Here is a 22,076-nt window from a genome sequence, read left to right on the forward strand (position 1 = left end):
ATTAAGAGGCAAATGTGCTCCAAAGTGCATTAACCTTTATGGATTTTTCTTCGGTTTTCATGTTCCACTGATTTATGGTCTTAAATATGCCTGTTGCTGCTGTTTCTGAATGAGTTCCTTGTAAATCATTTCTAAATGATCTTTTTCGAGTCAGATCATCTGAGTCAGTTGAATATATCTCCAATCAATTCCTCTGAGGCTTCTTTCCTTCTTGGCCCAAGTTATTTTCAGTTTGCTCTGTGCCTTAAATGTCGTATCTGAGAGTAATTGACTAAGTAAGAAATACGTTGTAAAGGAGCCGTATTTGCTGGGCAGGTGCCTTTTTTTTTTTTTTTTTTTTTTTTTTTTTTTTTTGTGGTACTCGGGCCTCTCACTGTTGTGGCCTCTCCCATTGCAGAGCACAAGCTCCAGACGCGCAGGCTCAGCGGCCATGGCTCACGGGCCCAGCCGCTCCGCGGCATGTGGAATCCTCCCAGACCGGGGCACAGACCTGTGTCCCCTGCATCGGCAGGCGGACCCACACCCACTGCGCCACCAGGGAAGCCCTGGACAGCTGCTTTTTACACTGAGTTGTGTCCAGCCTTTGCCTGGCCTCACTTGAGTTTGATTCCAAAGGCCCATTTACCTGAGTACAGCTAACTGGACATAGTTCTTTGTGCAAGGTTGGGCTTGTGTCCAAGAATGGATTTTACTCTGGGCTGTAGATTGATTTTTTTCATAACCAGTTAAGGATGGTAGGGATTTTGAGCGTTCTGTGTTCTCATAAAAGCCCACTATTTCCCTTAGAATGACGTGAAGGAAGAGCACACAGGAGTCTTGTGAGTACTGCTTGGCATCTTTTCACATGGGGCCATATTTCTCCAGAAAAGTTCTGCATTTGGCAGTCAGTGTTTCATTCTCCTTCTGGCTCTGAAGATTATTTGTTTATTGGATTTGAGGGAAAATGTGCATTTTTTTTGGTCTCCTCATAACTAATGTGTCATTCAGGCTATAGGGTGGTGGTTAGTGCTGTTGTTTGCCATCTTCCCATAAAACCAAAACACAAAATCAGTTTCAGAAAATTCAAATTCAGAATTCTGGCTTTTAAAGCACAAAATTATTTATTCGTGTCTCTGTCATAAATAGTGCGTCACTGTTTATTGCTAATTAAGTTTTTCATGTAGATATTTGTAAATATCTGTGTCCTGGGACATTATTAAATGTACATATATTAAACTTGACCATGAGAATGGTGACATGGGGACTTACTTTTGAATATGCTTGACAACTTAAGCAGAGCTCCTATAGGCCTGTAAATGTCTCATAGCTTTTCACATAGAAACCTTGAACTAAATGAAAGGGAGGAGATGGTTCAGATTTTTTTTTTAATGTCTTTAAAGCCATTATACAGTAGAAGAGATTCAGAGCTTCTCGGTGGAAGTAAGCATGGTACATCTCTGCAGAGAGGCAAGACTGGATTAGAAGTTACTTTAGTGGAAATGATATATTGTAAGATTCTGCAGAATGTAGGAGTTCAGAGGAATAAATCACACATATTTACTGGTTCTAATACATGCGATCAGGAGAAAAATCCCAGGCCTGTCAGGTAAATATTTTGTGTACATGATTCACCCCAAACTACCAAAACATGTGTGTGGTAATATGACAGAATCGGGAAATGTCAAAGTGAAAAGAATTAAAATATTTTATGTTTAAAATATTTTAGATAATGATATACATTATATACAAAAGTATACATCAAAACCAGAATTCAGAAAGAGAAATTAAGGAAACACTCCCATTTACCACTGCAACAAAAAGAATAAAATACCTAGGGATAAACCTGCCTAAGGAGGCAAAAGACTTGTACTCAGAAAACTATAAAACACTGATAAAAGAAATCAAAGATGACATAAACAGATGGAGAAATATACCACGTTCTTGGATTGGAAGAATCAATATTGTGAAAATGACTGTGCTACCCAAAGCAATCTACAGATTCAATGCAATCCCTATCAAAGTACCAATGGCACTCTTCACAGAATTAGAACAAAAAATTTTACAATTCGTATGGAAACACAAAAGCCCCCGAATAGCCAAAGCAATCTTGAGAAAGAAAAACGGAGCTGGAGGAATCAGGCTCCCCAACTTCAAACTATACCACAAAGCTTTAGTAATCAAGACAGTGTGGTACTGGCACACAAACAGAAATATAGATCAATGGAACAGGATAGAAAGCCCAGAGATAAACCCATGAACACTTGGTCACCTAATTTACGACAGAGGAGACAAGAACATACAATGGAGAAAAGACAGCCTCTTCAATAAGTGGTGCTGGGAAAACTGGACAGCTACATGTAAAAGAATGAAATTAAAATACTACCTAACACCATACACAAAAATAAACTCAAAATGGATTAAAGAGCAATTATACTCCAATAAAGATGTTAAAAAAAATGGATTAAAGACTTAACTGTAAGACCAGACACTGTAAAACTCTTAGAGGAAAACATAGGAAAAACACTCTTTGGCATAATCCACAGAAAGATCTTTTTTGACCCACCTCCTAGAGTAACGGAAATAAAAAGAAAAATAAACAAATGGGACTTAATTAAACTTAAAAGCTTTGGCCCAGCAAAGGAAACCATAAACAAGACAAAAAGAGGACCCTCAGAATGAGAGAAAATATTTGCAAATGAAACAACAGACAAAGGATTAATCTCCAAAATATATAAACAGCTCATGCAGCTCAATATCAAAAAAACAAACAGGGGCTTCCCTGGTGGCGCAGTGGTTGCGAGTCCGCCTGCCGATGCAGGGGACACGGGTTCGTGCCCCGGTACGGGAGGATCCCACATGCCGTGGAGCTGCTGGGCCGTGAGCCATGGTCGCTGAGCCTGCGCGTCCGGAGCGTGTGCTCCGCAACGGGAGAGGCCACAACAGTGAGAAGCCTGCGTACCGCAAAAAAAAAAAAAAAACAAACAATCCAGTCAAAAAATAGGCTGAAGACCTAAATAGACATTTCACCAAGGAAGACATACAGATGGCCAAGAGGCACATGAAAAGATGCTCAACATCACTAATTATTAGAGAAATGCAAATGAAAACTACAATGCGGTATCACCTCACGCTGGTCAGAATGGCCATTATCAAAAAATCTAGAAACAATAAATGCTGGAAAGGGTGTGGTGAAAAGGGAACCCTCCTGCACTGTTGGTGGGAATGTAAGTTAATACAACCACTATGGAAAACAGTATGGAGGTTCCTTAAAAAAACTAAAACTAGAACTACCATATGACCCAGCAATCCCACTACTGGGCATGTACCCTGAGAAAACCATAATTCAGAAAGAGACATGTAGCACAATGTTCATTGCAGCACTATTTACAGTAGCCAGGACATGGAACCAACCTAAATGTCCATCGACAGATGAATGGATAAAGAAGATATGGCACATATATACAATGGAATATTACTCAGCCATGAAAAGAAATGAAATTGAGTTATTTATAGTGAGGTGGATGGACCTAGAGTCTATCATACAGAGTGAAGTAAGTGAGAAAGAAAAACAAATACCGTATGCTAACGCATATATATGGAATCTAAAAACAAAATAAATGGTACTGATGAACCTAGTTACAGGGGAGGAATAAAGAGGTAGACATAGAGAATGGACTTGAGGACATGTGGTGGGAGGGCGAAGCTGAGGCGAAGTGAGAGTAGCATCGACATATATACACTACCGAATGTAAAAGAGTTGGCTGGTGGGAAGCAGCAGCATAGCACAGGGAGATCGGCTCTGCTTTGTGATGACCTAGAGGGATGGGATAGGGAGGGTGGGAGGGAGGCTGCCTAGAGGGAGGGGATATGGGGACATGTGTATGCATATGGCTGATTCACTTTGTTGTACAACAGAAACTAACACAGTATAGTGAAGCAATTATGCTCCAATAAAGATCTATTAAAATAAATAAATAAATAAAGCCTTAGTATAATAGATATCACTGAAGAAAAAGAAAACAAACAGAATTCCCAATAAACAGTGACATTGTTTGTGGGAGAGCCATGAATGAATTCCTTGTACTCCAAAAGCCAGAATTCTGAATTTGAGTTTTCTGAAATTTGTACCCTTAATTTTGTATTTTGGTTCTATGGAAAGACTTTATTTCCCCCTGATTGGATTCAGGTGATGCATTTTTGGCAAGAATATCAAAGAAGTGTTGCTGTCTTCTTCTCTGCATCATGTCATATGGCACATGACGTCAGTTTGTCCCATTACTGATAATGTTGGCCGTAGAATTTTTTAAACTACTAGGCTGTGAATATAAGGAATACTTATACACTGTGAGCAAGTATTTTCATTCAACTGAATATTGCTGTCATTGCAACTTCTAAAATACAGTACAGATCCTCTGTGTTCAAGAATACTTCCAGCTGGTGGCAGCCATAATTGTTGGCTGAGATGAAATGGAAGAAATGGAGCTTTACAATAAGATGGAATTTGTGTTGAGGAGTCTGGGTTAAGGAATGGGCTTGGGAAGCTTGAATGAAATTTTAATTAGTATAATTTTCCTGGCTAGAAATCAAATCAGTATAAAAATTTTGAAAATACTGGGTCAGGTGTGGGTACTGTGTGTTCACGTATGCATTCCAAAGGACACATACTTGCTATAAGAAAGAGTAAATTTAAAATATAGGCACTGCATATGTACAGATTTTTGGAGGCCCACTGGTTGATGATAATCTGACAATAAAATCTTTGGTGAAATATTTACAAATGGCAACATTAGAATTTAGGAAATAAGATCCATGCTGTAGACTTTCAAAGGCAGTAAAAATAGGTTGCCTACACTCTTCGTGTGTTTTTTGGTCTAGCCTACTCTACAGGTTGAGGTTTGGCAGCCTGATCTGAATAAGGTTCTTCAAAATCTTATGATTAGATACTCCTCCTATAGCATTATGTAGATCCTCCTCTTTGATTCTCATTCTCTCTGTTCCATATACACAGATGTACCTGCGCTTTGTGTCTGCCTTCTCATCATTTACAAGGATAGGAAATCCCTAGTGTGAAAGCACTTCATAAGATTAGATAATACCCTTTTGACAGGGTTCCATCTGTGTTCCATCTTAACTTTGAAGTGTTTTCTTTCCTAATGAGATTCTTTCCACTGTTCAAAATTCAATGTTTTCTGACTTCCATAAAGCTGATTAGGAGCATTGTTGGAAAAGCAGGGCTTTTTGATGAATCTCCTCTGTACCCGTGACTGACTCTCCTACCTCCCATTCAACAGATTACTTTTACGGTTCTTAATAGGTGAACGGATACATGCAGCATACTTTGGGAATCCGGGGGAAATAAAATATAGAGTAACCCATGGAAAATGATGAGGAGTTACTCCCAGTATTTTTTTTTTTTTTTTTGCGGTACGCGGGCCTCTCACTGCTGCGGCCTCTCCCGTTGCGGAGCACAGGCTCCGGACGTGCAGGCTCAGCGGCCATGGCTCACGGGCCCAGCCGCTCCGCGGCACGTGGGATCTTCCCAGACCGGGGCACGAACCCGTGTCCCCTGCATCGGCAGGCGGACTCTCGACCACTGCGCCACCAGGGAAGCCCTACTCCCAGTATTTTAACATGTAGAAATAATTCAACAGAAGCAAAATGAAGATGTTCACTGTAGGATTATCTGTAATAAAGCCAGGAAGCAGCATTAATGTTTCTTAATAGATGTTTGGGTTAATAATGTATTGATGGAATGAATCTTACAATTATGAGTATTATCCTCTGTGAAAGGGCAAATATGAAGTACTGTGAACAACCATATTGCATAAAGCAAAAAACAATGTGAGAAGGTGGGCAAGGACTAGAGAATACTCTTTCAGTCCAAGGCATCTGTGGTGAAGATATGGGTTAATTTTCTTTCTTTCTTTTTCTATGAATCTTTTATTTGGACCTCCAGTCCAAATCCTTGGGAGAAGGGCATTATTTATCGGAGAGGTCACGCCCTAGTTTTAGGAGCTATGGGTTGAAATTAAAGGAGCTATTAATTTTATTCAACACTGCATTCACCAGTTATTTCCTGAGAACCTACTGTGTAGCAGCCGTAGACTAGTATTAGGCACTGAGGATACATCAGTGAGAAATTTACACTTGTCCCCTGGCCACGTGGGGCTTTGGTCATTCCTACATCCGTGTGTTGCTGAAATAGAGTAATAATCTAATGGCCCATATTGCCAATTACAGATAATTGCATGGGAAAGTAAAGGAGCAAGTGAAAACAATCACAGAATACGTCACACTTTGCTCTAGTCTCCAACCTCATCAGGATTTTATGTACTGATAATAATTATACAGATAGCAGCAGCCGTCACTTAATTAGCAGTTGACTTTATGTCCGCCTCTGTGCTGAGCGCTTAACTTTTATTTCCTTATTTAATCATCAAAACAAATCCTGCATGTTATATCCATTTTTACAGAATATACAAATAAGATGAAGAGAAGCTAAGTAATCTGCCCAAGACTATACACTCAAGATCCAGACCCAGGAATACCTACTTTACGTGTCTTGCCCTTGGCCACTCCACTTCCCTAAACCTTTCCTCTCTGCAGTGACTGTGAGTGTGATTCGCCTCCTGGATGCCTAGGAAAGTTCTTATTCTGTGTCCTTCCTGCCCAAGAAAGGGCATTTTGCCATTTAATGTGATCGCTTCTCATTTTTTCCAGAGAAAAGAAGAGGCTGGTGAGACAGCCCTAATTTTTCTGTTTCATTCTCTTCTGCATGTTTTATGCCTTCTGAACAGTGAGGACCCTCACAGCTCCCAAAGCAGATTTGGAAACATGTTGAATGGGTCCCCTCAAGTTAGAGATGACACCATCAACCTGAATGTGTCATTTTAGACTGATGTGTGTGCTTTAGGGAATAAATGATTTGTATTCGAAAGAGATCATTCAGCTGAAAGTAATGGGAGCGCCTCCATCCGTGCTGCTCAGAGCAGTTTCATGTTTTAGGTGCACCAAAGACAAATAAGGGACTAGAAAAAAAGAAAAAGTGGATAATTTAGAGCCTCTGTCACTTTGTTTAGGAGCAGGTTAACTACTAAAAATCTCCTCCTAATAACTGGTAAAGATTTTGGAAATGCAAGAAGTACTTCTGCTCAGAAAACTCTTCTTCTAAGTCCCATTGAAAAGAATAAATAGCGTTTCTGATGATTGGTATATTTACTTGTTATTAAATTAATAACAGTGGTTGTCTTTCAGAGTCAGACCAAGGGGACCAAGATGCCCCTGGGTGGATGGTGTCTCTGAGGGTTAGATGAGATCAGAAGGAAGCAACATAGTACGATGTGGTATTTGGAGATCTTAAAATTATAGCCATGGTTAACTATGTACTCTTTATTTCTTCATTTTTTTCCTGGCTTCTTCTACTCATTCTCTTCTTAAAGATTTATTATATCTTGTTTTGGGTCAGGCTTTTATTTCCCTTTCCATGTTGATTACATCAATTAAGAAACCTCATTGCTGTTTGTCATGGCTTCTCAATTTCCACTTTCCTGGGTGATTGTGATAATCCCCTGTGTTCTCCTTCCTTCCCCCCACGCCCCCCCCCCCCCCCCCCCGCTGCCTCCACATGCCACAGAGGTTAATGGAATGTTTCACTGGTGATATGGAAGAACAACCATGATGTATTTATTTATTAAGTAAAGGAAACTCTTAATTAGGTTAAACGGCTAAACTTAAGGAACATTTATACACGAAACTTTAAATGTGGTCTAATTGGAAAGCAATTTATAAAATATAGTCTTTGATAAATGTCGATAATTTTTACACTAATTTTATTTGAGTAGCTAATATATTCACAGTTTTTAAAACAATCAAATGATTATAAAAAGTTAAAATTGGAAAGTATATTCCCAGTCCTCTGCCAGGCCCCACCACCATCCCTTCTTCCTGTAGGTACTCACTTTTACTAGTTTTTTGTGAATCCCTCCAGGATGTCTTTATAGTAAATTAAATAACTGAGGTTATATAATTCTTATATGCAGGTCAATATAGTAAATATGAACACTGCTAAATACCTTGCTTTTCTCACTTAACAATATATAGCCTAGAGATCTTTTCCTGTTGGTGCATCAACAGCTTCCACGTTTGAGAGTTGGGGCTGCTGCCCAGTATTGCAGAATGTGTAGATTCACCATAGTTTATTGAACTGATCTCTCATTGATGGATTCTTTGCATTGTTTCCAGTCTTTTGCCATAAAAACAGTGCTACACTGATCCCTGTACCCTGTACATAGATCATCTCATCCATATTTAGATAACAGCTGTCGGAAGAGTTTCCCAGAAGTGGGATTTCTGGGTCAAAGGAAATGCATTTGTAGTTTTGGATGATAGTGCCAATTTGCCCTTCATGAGGGTTGTAACGTTTTTCACTCCCATCAGCAATATATGAGAATGGCTCTTTGTCCACACTTAAACCGACAGTGTGTTTTCAAACTTTTGGAATCTGGCTGATGCATGGGTATAAAAAATGGTAGCTCACAATGGAATATTACTCAGCCATAGAAAGAAACGAAATTGAGTAATCTGTAGTGAGGTGGGTGGACCTAGAGACTGTCATACAGAGTGAAGTAAGTCAGAAAGAGAAAAACAAATACCGTATGCTAACACATATATATAGAATCTAAAAAAAGAAAAAAAGGTTCTGAAGAACCTAGGGGCAGGATAGGAATAAAGATGCAGACGTAGAGAATGGACTTGAGGACACGGGGAGGGGGAAGGGTAAGCTGGGACGAAGTGAGAGAGTGGCATGGACATATATACACTACCAAATGTAAAATAGATAGCTAGTGGGAAGCAGCTGCATAGCACAGGGAGATCAGCTGGGTGCTTTGTGACCACCTAGAGGGGTGGGATAGGGAGGGTGGGAGGGAGGCAGACACAAGAGGGAAGAGACATGGGGATATATGTATATGTATAACTCATTCACTTTGTTATGAAGCAGAAACTAACACACCATTATAAAGCAATTATATTCCAATAAAGATGTTAAAAATAAATAAATAATAAAAATACATTAATTACCAAAAAAATGGTATCTCAGTATAGTTCATTTTTCTCATTATGAATGAAGTTAAAACTTTTGGTGTGTTTAATGGTCACTTACTGTAAATTGTCGTTTCATGTCTTTTGATCATTTTTCTACCATGTTCTTTGTTTTTTTTACTAACTGTCATCTGTGACATAAGTTGCACATATATATTCCCAGTTAGTCATTCATTTTTTTGTCTTTATTTCATGTGATTCTGTTTCATTTTATTTCGCTTCTACACTTTTGAGAAAAATTTAAAGTACGAGGCCACTCTTACTTTGCAAAGCATTGTGGAACTGTAAAACTCACCATGCAAAGCAATATTAATCAATGGGAAAAATCACAATTGTTTCATGACTTAAAAATTTTTTGTGAAAACATTAAAAATTCTCTACTGTCAGTTACAAATATATACAGAAATGAAAAGTAGAAGTAATATGTATTCATACACTGTAACATTAGAAACACTGAGAATTAAAGTGTTTTCTTTGTAAATCTTACCAAGAGTAATTTGAACAGTGCTTGCCACCTTCTTTTGGGGTACTTTATGATACACAGTGAGCATCTTTTCTGTGCGTTGGTGAAATGTCATACTTCCTTCTCAGTTTAGATCAGCTGCCAGCATTTTATTCTTTGCTTTTCAATGTCATGAAACATCTCCAAGGGTTCCTTTAAGGTAACATTTTTTGCCTACATCCCTACCCCTGGGGTGTCTTCATCTCTTTTATCACAATCATTTTCTCTTTTAAGGTCAGGAAGTCCACCTTTACTCTGGCTGCAGATACCTCTCAAATGGGGCCAGTGTCGATGTTCCCAGGGTCAGTTATTTCTTCTGTAAATCCATTTACATTCAGTTCAAATGTCGCTCCCAGTGTTACTTTCAGGGTTTTTTTTCCCCTGTACTTTTAGGTGTTTGGGCCAATTCATTTTTTCAGTTATCCATTTTTGTAAACTGTCACATGGGTCTATCACTGAGAGACAAGGAGACAACACAACTACACACTTTGCTGTCTGTCCATGAACTGCGTAACGGATGTGCAGTGACCAATCACTGCTTGACTTTGAAAGAAGTGACATGTTTGATCGTTGATTATGATAAACATTAATTATTTACATAGAGATTTCTAGATTGAAGCCCTAGAGTTTGTACTTCATGCCATTACTCACAGTTAACATACTGTGGTAACTGGAATTCAAATCTTGTTGTACTGGTGTTATTCACTAAACTTTAGTAACTTCCATTTGTGCATATCAGAACCATGAAAGCAGGAACTGCCAGTGTAGAAAAGTACAAAGAATAACGTAACAAATATCTGCATACTCATCTCTGAGTTTTGACAGTTAACATTCTGCTATGTGTGCTTTAAGTGTTTTTAATAAAGGAAATTGATCATTACAAATAAGGTTAAAGTTCTCCTTTGCCCCCACCTCCCATCCTGTTTCCTTTCATTACCTCCCAACAGCATCATAAATTTAAATACTATCCTTTCTTTTTCTCTCTTTTTAGAAGTTCTATCTACACGTATAAAGATCCTAGTAAGAAATATGCAGTATTTGGGATGTACTTTGCATCATAATTTGGTTTTTTGTGTAATGCTTTCTTTTGCTTCTTATATTCTTATTTCCTTCTTGAACTAATAAAAAATATTTTTGTCTCTCCTCTTTTCGCCCTAGTGTGGAATTTTTGTTTCTGTTTCATCCTATTTCTATTGAATAAGTGAAATAACTTGTGTTAGAAAAAACTAATATGTAGATGGAAAATAGAGTGACCTGCTCTTGTTGAGAATTCTGGTAATTTCCCCACATCTCTCCGTGGAAGCAGCAAAAGTCAGAGATACCCACGTGTGTTTGGTCATATTTCTGTAGCTATCTTTCTGATACACTTAACAGTGGTTGTGCTCTGTTTGTCTTTCAGATTCATTCAGGAGATAGAGCACGCCCTGGGACTTGGCCCAGCCAAACAGTGTCCTCTTCGAGAGTTTCTCACCGTGTACATCAAAAACATCTTCCTCAGTCAGGTCTTGGCTGAGATCAACAAGGAGATTGAAGGAGTCACGAAAACATCTGACCCCCTGAAGATCCTAGCTAATGCAGACACCATGAAAGTGCTGGGGGTGCAGCGGCCTCTCCTACAGGTAATCACATCCTTTGAACTTACTATTTTTATGTGCAGTTTTTATTGACTTGGCAAGAGTCACAAATTGAAAAAAGAAGGAGAAGAGTTACCATCTGTTTCCATATTCATCAGGGACAAAACAAGAGGAAATAAATTAAACAGGCACCAGGGAAATTAAGGACTAGTGTAGAAATAATGGAAATTCCTGAAGATCTTTAAGAAAAAAGTGGTTAGCTTTGAATATGGGAGATGGTGAGTCTCATTAACATGCAGGCAACTCCTCATTATTGGCCTGGAATTTGTCCTTGAAAAGAACATCTCTTTCCAATGGTGAATGCATCCTGGAGTAGAAGGACTTATAGGAAGGAAGTTATTCTGCCTAACCTCAATTACCAACAGTAAACCCTCTGTACCATTTGAGGGCTAACTTACCGTATATAACTTGGCTAGCTCACAGTGAATTTGAACCCACCCAAAAAACTGGCTTTTAAAAGTCAGATCATTTATTAATTTAAGTGATGATCATCTTAATATGAAAATTTTACTTTCATTGTATAAAGAAATGGTTTCTGGACAACAGAAATAAGATAATTTGTCAGATGTATGGATTAATAGACTTGAGGTGTTTGTTTTATATGCTTTAAGCCAGTGACTTAGAGGTAAATATAAGACTAAAAGAAAATTACTATGAATTTCAATTCTGGCTATACGTTAATTATTATTACACTGTAATTGAATCTTTATAGTGTTTCTTCATTTAAGAGAATGATGGGTACAATAGCATAGTTTTATGTAAGTTGCATGGTATGAGGATATCTTAAAGTGTAGAAGACTTGAGATCTTCAAAGAGAAGTTCTATAAGTGATATATATATATATATATATATATATATATATATATAGTTGCTTCAGTTGCCTGCCTTTACCTCCTTTTATATATGTCTTCCTTGGTTCTTCCTTCTTTGTACATTAGAATTAATAGAAATGCTGGCCCTTTCATAGGGAAATGTCCTAGTTGTGAGCATTCTTTTTTTATAAGCAAATTCTTCTATGGTATTGAGAAAATAGAATAGAGACATTCACTTCTACCAGAACTTAAACAATAGCATCACACCCAGGAAAGTGTTCATTTGCATTGCCTGAGTTTATGTTAGATGTGTTCCTAGTGAGGATCTGTACTGAGTATGGGATGCAGAGAAGGGAGAATAGCAAAGGCATGTGCTCACTCGTCCCATCCCTCTGCTGGATTACTCTTCCACTGGCTCTTTGCATGGCCGGCATCTTCTCTTGGTGCCTGTTCAAACGTCCCCTCCACAGGGAAGCTTTTCCTAACTATCCTGCCCTAAGTAGGTCCCCTTCCTTGGTTATTCTCCATCACCCCCCCCCCGCCCCCACCTCCTGCTCCGAATCTGTCTGTTCTCAACACTGAAGCCAAACTATGAACTGTGTCACCAAAACTCCCTTGCCAATGCCTTGTGATCAGGTTCTGCCAATAGGAAGCAGTAGCAGGAGATTGGAGGGTGAAAGGAGAAAGAGGTTGAGTTCTTATCTCCTTCCTTTCCACTTTGGATCATAGTTTTGTCTTTGGGTGCCTCCCTCTGTAACCAGAGGTCCTGCCAGGCGACACTTCCTGTATGGCTTCAGCTCTCACTGGACGCTGGTAACACCATCTCTCCTCCTTGGCCCTTGATGATAGCTTTCTGCTGTTACTGGTCTCTGGGTGCCTCAGCGTCCCTTGTTGCTTCTTTCAGTGCTGCCTGTACCTCTGTCAGTCATCTTTTCATTAATAGTTCTTCAGTTAGTCATCTGAATGGAATTCTGTTTTTTGTTAGGATCATGAATAGATCTCCCCAGTTAGCCACCATTTTAACATTTTAATTTTTTTCCTTCTTAGCACAACTATAATCATTTATTTTCTAGCTTGTTGATTTCCTATCTTTTCCCACTGGAAATTAAGTTCCAAAAGTATAGTACAGTATCAGGCAGTAGGAAGACACTCGATAGTTTGTTGAATGAATGTTTATGTGTGTCGGTGGGTGGGTGGGTGGATGGATGGATGGGTGGATGGACACAGTGAATAAATTTTGAGAGTCTTAACTGCAGAGTCAGAGTGGGAAGATGAGAAAGAGAGTGACAAAAACTTGTTTACATTTATCTTATGTCTGACAATATCATTAACATCCTCTCCATCAGAAAACCTCTCAGTGTGTATATCCCTCAAGGGTCATGCCGTATGCTGTATAGAGCAACTTTAATATGCTTAGCGTACTAAATGTAAAAGAAATAATGCACTGCAGAGTGAATCTGGGAACTAAAGATGCTGGCTCATTAAACATGATGATTTTCAACTTGAGTAACAAAGACAGATTAAAACTCCACTAGTTGACTACAGTCTGGGCCATGTCAGGGCCACACACTGCTGGCTAAATGGCATCTCTGGGCAGCCTACCGATGTGCTTGTCAAGTCACTCATAACCTCATCACCAGCCATTTGTACATGTTACTACACCTCTTGTTCTTTAAGTCAGTTACTCCGTTCTGAGGCTATGTAAGAACTCCAACTTTACCTCTTCTCTCTTTGACCTTGTCAAGATATGTTAGTTATATGTAAGTGAGTAAGTCTTAAAACTAAGGCCATGCAAGTTATCAACCTCCAAATATGTTTACAGAGCCCAAACACCTGCTTTCTTATTTGGTTATTTTGTTGTCCTCTCTTTCTTCATAAAAATTTTATGAGAATGCAAATTAGTTAGACCATATCAGTAAATTTGTTTAATATTGTCAGTTATGAGGTTACAAAAGCAAGTGAAGAGGTGGTTATTTTCCTTTCCCATCTTGAGAAAGTCTCTTGCTTTGTAATGATTGTAAATTGTTTTCAAACATAATTTCCCATGCTCAGATTTCAGTGTTTCTTAAATGTGTTTCAGTGTCACCTTGATATTTTTATTCTCAGCTAATTATACGTAACTAAAGAAAAATAATGGAGAAATTATTCTCAACCATTTTAGCTGAGAATACAAAACAATTGTTAGGAAGGGAGCTTGAAGAAATATATGTATGTGTGAAAAATGCAGGCGGGTTAAGTATTCAATTACATGTCCTTCAAAGTCATTCCCTCTGCTAGACTGTTGTTTGGTCACAGAGTGGAAGGGATCGTGCCTTTCCCTGGAGGCAGCACCCAGTGTCATGAAGCATCAGCCCAACTGGATTCTCCACAGAGAGTGGACAGACAGCTGTCTCAGTGCTGCTTCCGTCTACTTATCTGATGATGTGCAGACGCAGAAAACCCCAGGACATTTTGTCCTTTCCTCTTTGAAATGACATTGGTCAGGATAGACAGTCGGTTATAAGGGGGCATTTACTTGGGCGATAATGTAGTTTTGCATTGGTAGTTTTACTTTCTAGGCACAGAATTCATAGGAGGGAAGGAAGGAAGGAAATAGGAAGGAAGAAATTACAAGCACCGTTTTATAGGTGAAACAACTGTGCAGATGCCCAAAGTGATAGAGCAGCATGGTACTAGTAGTAACAGTGGAAGTCTAATGGTGGTAATGATAGCATTCATAATAGTAAATAGTAAAAATGGTGACAACTAACACTTTAAAACATCTACGGTGAGCCAGACACTACGGAGTGCTTTATATGTATTGACTTGTAAATGTTTTATATGCATTGACAACAGCTTTGTGAAGGTGGCATTCTTATTATAAGGAGGAAACTGAGAAACAATGAAATTAAATAACTTGCCCATCCATGGTCACCTAGCTAGCAACGCTCGAACTGTAATTCAAACCCAGGCGACCCAACCCTGGATCCCGTGCGCTAACCTATTTGTTACTAGTCTGCTATGAGATGGGCAGAGTTTAAGAGTAAGCAGTTAGACACTTTTTTTTTTTTTTTTTTTTTAGCAGTTTGACATTGTCTGTTGAACCTAACAGTAAAAAATTGGGACTTGTGTTTTTATCACCGGGTTTTTAAAAATTTCCTTTTTCCAGTAATTCATTTTTATTTATTTTATAAAAGTATACATCTGTGACAGACTGGGGGGATGGGGGGAGAGTCTGGAACCAGACTCTCACCATAGCCAGAGATGTACCGCTCTAAATCCATATATTGCCTCACAGGAGTAGAAGTGTAAAACCAACCGTCTTTCTTGCCTCAGCATCTAAACCACTTTCCAACAGATGGAATAGCTCGGATATTTGTTACAGATGGTTCCCTCCTAAATCCCCAGCTCCTGCAACCTGCCTGCTATAGAGAAAGCAATGTTGAATAAATGGCTGAGTGAATGAAAATGAATGAATGAATGATGACTTCCTTAGTACAAGGGCATGGGTGTGCGTGTTTTGCCCCCATGGTGTAAGATTCATGGTCTTGGGTTTAAGATTCATGACAATGCTTAAATTAAAATGTCACAGTTCTTATGCCTCTGATGCTCTCAGATAGAAGCAGGATGGACTATACTTCATGCTCTTACCATCTGCGAGGCCTCTATTACCATCACTTTTTCTGCAAAATGGCTCCATCCATTGCAAGACAGAGTATACTGCTTCAAATTAAAGAAATCCATTAAGAGAAATTCCTCATTTCTCTTGAGTCAGATCTTCTGGCATTCCGGACATGGAGCTATGGAAACAATTGATTGTTTGAAGTGGATACTTCCTCATGCCTTATATGTAACAGGCATCTACCAACTGTTCATTTATCAGACATGAGGAAAAATTCCCTCAGTTCCCTAGTTTATCACTGTCTGGGGAATGTCATTTATTCTTCTTTAGTATCTCCACCCAAAAAAGGGGAGGGGGGACTAATGCTTAAGTTTTTTAATCCCTTACCTATCACATAGCTGAATGGACATCTGTATGAACAAAAACTACAAGTAAAGTTTTCTCCCCTACCTCCCAGTGGAATACCCGGTATCCTTGTTACTTAGTGGTCTGTGGACGGGAACATCAGACTCTGAGTCAGAATCTGCATATGCACGGCATCCCCAGGTGCTTTGTATGTACATAAGATTTTGAGGAGCACGGCCTTGTACCCGTGCAACACCAGGTGTGATCCGTGGACGGGCAGCATCCGCATCACCTGAGCTTGTGGGAAATGCAGATTCCTGAACCTCACTCCACTCCGGGATGGGGTGCAGGAATCTCTGGTCTAACTAGCCCTCTAGTTGATTTTAATAGAGACAGAACTTTTAGAAGCACTGTCTTAATGCCAGCGTTTCCAGCTGGAGGTTAGGAAATGGGGCTCTAACACTCTGGACTCTTAGCCTTGAGGCAAACAACAGTAGTTAACTTCAAAAAGCTATTCAGCTTTGTTCCATACAGACACAGAAATTGTAAAAACAATATTTGCAGCAGCAGCAGCGGAAGCTGCTTCCTAGTCTAGCACGTTGCTGAATTTTGCAAAGTTCTTTCTAGACACAGGATGAGACTACGTTTTCTGGCTCATGTAGGGCAATGTGAGACAGAGACAGCTTTCCTAATGCTTTGGCTTCTGTTCCCCCATCATTGGAGGAAAAAAAAAAAACATAAGCTGTGCAAGTCAAAAATTTTAGGCAATCTTGAAACATTTAAAGCATATTTTCATTTTCCTCATTGCCCCAGTATGTGTCAGAGCACATCTGAGAAGTCAGATGGTTAGAGGTGGGCTGCAAACCCCACACTCCCATCTCTTCCTCATCCTCCTGTGCTTTCGCTGGCTACCTGGAGGGGTGTGGTTCTCAACAATACCCATTAGAATCACCCAGGAGCTCTCTGAACACACCTAGATCCCATCCCAGAGCTTTGGTTCGGTTGGTCAGGGGTGGGGCCTGGGCATCCAGGTGTTATAAGCTGCCCAGATGATCCCGACATATGCAGCCCGAATTAGTGCCGCTGGCCTGGATCTTTCTACTCCATAGAATCAGTTATTGCCCTGAGAGGAAGTACAAAAAAATTATAATTGAGGCATTCTTTAATTCACTTAGGTTTGTAACAGAGGGCTCTGTTTGATACTTTGAATCAAGCTTGATCCATAAGTCTTAGAATCAGATACAAATAGATTGAAATCCCAGACATTTCAATGGATAATTTTGTGGTCAGGACCAAATTGCTAACCTCTCCGTATCTATTTCCTCCTCTATAAAACAAGAATAATAAAATCTGTGTCCTAGGAACACATCATTTCTAAGGTGTAGGCGGAGTAATGGTGGTAGAACACATCACCTTCGTTGCCCGTGTCACAGACATCTGGACTTCAGCATTGCCCGCTGTTACCAGCTACCCGCCTGCTCCCTGACTCTCACCTTCATAGACTTCTGATTTGTACTGACGGTGCCTCTGCACCCCTGCCATCTCTTTGTAGATTTCAGCCTGCATCTCCTCTTATCACTAACTTGCTGCTTACTCACTCCTGTTCTTTGTGCTCTAAGACCCACCTATAACTTCTGTTTCCACTACCCTAGAGTGACAGCAGGAGATGGTATTGTTTCACTTCCTTTCTCTTTTTCCTGGACTTGCCCGCTGATCATTCGTTAGCAGCAGAGGCAACATGCAGTATTTATGACCATTAAAGCTACTATAGGCTTCCCTGGTGGCGCGGTGGTTGAGAGTCCGCCTGCCGATGCAGGGGACACGGGTTTGTGCCCTGGTCCGGGAAGATCCCACATGCCGCGGAGTAGCTGGGCCCGTGAGCCATGGCCGCTGAGCCTGCGCGTCCAGAGCCTGTGCTCCGCAACGGGAGAGGCCACAGCAGTGAGAGGCCCGCGTACCGCCAAAAAAAAAAAAAAGCTACTATGTTCATTTCCTAGGGCAAACATAACAAGTTACCACAAACTAGGTGGCTTAAAAAGCAGAAATTGATGTTCTCATAGTTATGGAGGCCAGAAGCCACATTCCCTCCAAAGGCTCTAGAGTAAGACCCTTCCCTGCTTCTTCCATCTTCTGGTGGTCCTGGTACTTCTTGACTTCTGGAAGTATAACTCTGATCTCTGCCTCCATCCTAACATGGGCTTCTCCCATGTTCTCCATTTTTCCATTTCTGGCTCTTATAAGGACACTCTCATTGGATTTAGGGCTCACCTTAATCCAGCATGATCTCACCTCAACCCTAACCTTAATTCTATCTACAAAGACCCTATTTCCAAGTTAAGATCACATTCTGAGATTGTGTGTGGAATGTTGGGAGGACACTATTCATCCCACTACACCTAATAATTGGAAGCAAATTATATAGAATGCATCATATTCACCTTGCTATATTTTCCTTGAAAACCCTCTGGCAGGAAGCAGTGTAGCAGTATTGCTGTTAAGGCAATAGGGCCAAGGTGGTCTAAACTCTAGGTGTCAGGAAGGTTCCAAATGAAAGATTTTGGTAGGTTGAATGATCGCTGGAGCTCTGGTTAAGCCTTACTGAAAGTTGGTAGACACAGCTGCTTACAGTGTAATGATTTGCCATTACACTGATGCCCAAGCCTGTTATCTCCCCAGCTAAGCCAAGGTACTGCCGGCAACCTCTTGTTCGTTTCCCAGGGAAGTGTGGCCAGCAGCAATAGCATATGGTTTCATCATATCAAATTATGTTAATATGAAGAATGTTGGATTTGAGTGGTATTTGCATTGCGGCCAGTTGTTGCCACTGCACTCCATGGTGCAGAATAGATTTAGCTTTTATTAGCCTAAATAGATTAGTCTCGTTTAAGGTCTGTAGGAAGTCATCATGAAAATCATTAAATGGAAAAAAGAGCTGATCAACTGATTTTTTTTTTTTTCTCCCCTGTAAGCTCTGAGAGTTGGTGCTAATGGTCTCACCGTGCTAAAATAAGTCTTAGAACCAAGATGCCTTGGGGTCTAAGCTGATTCTTCAGTGTTTACCTAACCCGAAAGAAATACTAACACAGTGTGGGGGTTTGATTTTCTTTAAATGTTACTTAATAAAGGTAAAATAAAAGTAAAATAAAATATTCACCAGCAATATTGTTTCGGTTCTTCATGACACATGAAGGCCTCAAGTAACCAACCAGCTAGTGGTTGCTTCAGGTTTTATCCAGGAAGATGCAGTAGAAGATGCCTTTGTTCTTGTCTTTGGTTGTTCAGATTGTCACCGTGGCTTTCAACACTCACCTCTCTATTTCTGAGACAGCTGAGCAAATTAAGTCTTTCAGTACTAATGGGGACTTTGGGAATCTCATAACATTCATCTGTGTCTTCAGATTCTTATCAAGTTGTGTTATTTTTGTATGATTAATTCTATTACTAGTTTAATACTTTTTATTTTTCATAGAATTTTTGTTCTGATTCTTCATAGCCATTCAGGAAATGTAAATTTCATCATGGCATGGTGGGAAAAGCATATAAAATGGGGATCTGGTCTTGTCAATCCAGTGACCTTAGACAAGCCCAAGCCACTTATCTTCCCTGAACTTCACGTCCCTCATATAGCATGAGAATGATGCTAGCTCAAACAACCTCATAAGATGAAGGTGAGGAGTGCAATGAGATCATGTGTTCAGCAGGGCTTTCTGAACTGCTCTGCATATTGACGTGTTGTCTCATAATTGTTATTATTATTGGTCCACACACCCCCATGATCATTCAGAAAATCCATTAGCATCAAAGGGAATGATGCTTACACCTACAGAAATGAAAAATATTTCCTATTACATGAAAGGCTTCACTAGTTTTTACCAATAGTGTGTTTCATACATGATTAGACAACCAACATAAGAATCCAGCAATTTTTTTCCCACAGTTTATCGTGAGAATATTTGAAACATCTAAAAAGACTGAAAAAAAAAACACCCGCACACTCACCATCAGGATTCTACAGTTAACACTTTACTGAATTGGTTTCATAGCATAACCAAACCTGGTCATTTGAATTCTTTTTCAGCCATCCCAGAAATGAATTCCCAATCATTCCCTAAGCACTTTACCATGGTTTTTAATATCTTACTTAGGAAATCTGAACATAAAGGGAAGTAAATTAAGTGGGAAAGTAGTTGCTTTGTTAAGAGTGTTCAATTTCTAAAAGTACCCATTCTGACATTTCCTTTAAATGGTGTCATGGAACAGGCAATTGACCAACACATGCTTGTGATTAATCTATAAGTACTGCCTTTACTGACATGATGCTACCAGGGAACTTGCCCTCATAACTGTTGATGAAAAAGGCTGTGAAGCGAGCAAATGAGAGAGGATTTTTATTTACAGGCAGAATAAGCACGTAATATGATCAACTTGAATTTTACAAATATCTTTATAGTCTTATCTCCAGATGGAGAAGAAATAGGACCTTGTCTCGTTGGCTGGTTTTCTTAGAAAGTCCCTGGTTAACTAAACTTCTATCAGTAGCCTTTTGCAAATCAAGAAGAGGAGGGGAGAAAAAGTGTGTGTGTGTGTGTGTGTGTGTGTGTGTGTGTGTGTGTGTGTGTGTGTGTGTGAAAACATATATATATATTTCAACTAACTTTTTTTTTTAACATCTTTATTGGAGTATAATTGCTTTACAATGGTGTGTTACTTTCTGCTTTATAACAAAGTGAATCAGTTATACATATACATATGTTCCCATGTCTCTTCCCTCTTGCGTCTCCCTCCCTCCCACCCTCCCTATCCCACCCCTCTAGGTGGTCACAAACCACCGAGCTGATCTCCCTGTGCTATGCGGCTGCTTCCCACTAGCTATCTGTTTTACGTTTGGTAGTGTATATATGTCCATGCCACTCTCTCACTTTGTCACAGTTTACCCTTCCCCCTCCCCATATCCTCAAATCCATTCTCTAGTAGGTCTGTGTCTTTATTCCCGTCTTCCCCCTAGGTTCTTCATAACCTTTTTTTTTTTCCTTAGATTCCATATATATGTGTTAGCATATGGTATTTGTTTTTCTCTTTCTGACTTACTTCACTCTGTATGACAGACTCTAGGCCCATCCACCTCAATACAAATAGCTCAATTTCGTTTCTTTTTATGGTTGAGTAATATTCCATTGTACATATGTGCCATATCTTTATCCATTCATCTGTCGATGGACACTTAGGTTGCTTCCATGTCCTGGCTGTTGTAAATAGAGCTGCAATGAACATTTTGGTACATGACTCGTTTTGTATTATGGTTTTCTCAGGGTATATGCCCAGTAGTGGGATTGCTGGGTCGTATGGTAGTTCTATTTTTGTTTTTTAAGGACCCTCCATACTGTTCCCCATAGTGGCTGTATCAATTTACATTCCCACCAGTAGTACAAGAGGGTTCCCTTTTCTCCACACCCTCTCCAGCATTTATTGTTTCTAGATTTTTTGATGATGGCCATTCTGACCGGTATGAGATGATATCTTGTTGTAGTTTTGATTTGCATTTCTCTAATGATTAATGATGTTGAGCATTCTTTCATGTGTTTGTTGGCAATCTGTATATCTTCTTTGGAGAAATGTCTATTTAGGTCTTCTGCCCATTTTTGGATTGGGTTGTTTGTTTTTTTGTTATTGAGCTACATGAGCTGCTTGTAAATCTTGGAGATTAATCCTTTGTCAGTTGCTTCATTTGCAAATATTTTCTCCCATTGTGAGGGTTGTCTTTTGATCTTGTTTATGGTTTCCTTTGCTGTGCAGAAGCTTTTAAGTTTCATTAGATCCCATTTCTTTATTTTTGTTTTTATTTCCATTTCTCTAGGAGGTGGGTCAAAAAGGATCTTGCTGTGATTTATGTCATAGAGTGTTCTGCCTATGTTTTCCTCTAAGAGTTTGATAGTGTCTGGCCTTACATTTAGGTCTTTAATCCATTTTGAGTTTATTTTTGTGGATGGTGTTAGGGAGTGTTCTAATTTCATACCTTTACATGTACCTGTCCATTTTTCCCAGTACCACTTATTGAAGAGGCTGTCTTTTCTCCACTGTATATTCTTGCCTCCTTTATCAAAGAT

General features: G+C 39.6%; 1 protein-coding gene across 1 annotated transcript in view; it reads left to right on the forward strand.

Annotated features, from left to right (window-relative positions):
• Positions 1-22,076, forward strand: part of EXOC4 (exocyst complex component 4) — an 817,730-nt gene that overhangs the window by 566,303 nt on the left and 229,351 nt on the right. The window contains exon 11 of the mRNA XM_019921782.3: positions 10,980-11,199. Coding sequence (XP_019777341.1) covers positions 10,980-11,199 — 220 coding nt within the window. The remainder of the gene's footprint in view (positions 1-10,979; positions 11,200-22,076) is intronic.

Source organism: Tursiops truncatus, chromosome 9 (assembly GCF_011762595.2).
Source record: "Tursiops truncatus isolate mTurTru1 chromosome 9, mTurTru1.mat.Y, whole genome shotgun sequence".
Taxonomy (NCBI): Eukaryota; Metazoa; Chordata; class Mammalia; order Artiodactyla; family Delphinidae; genus Tursiops; species Tursiops truncatus.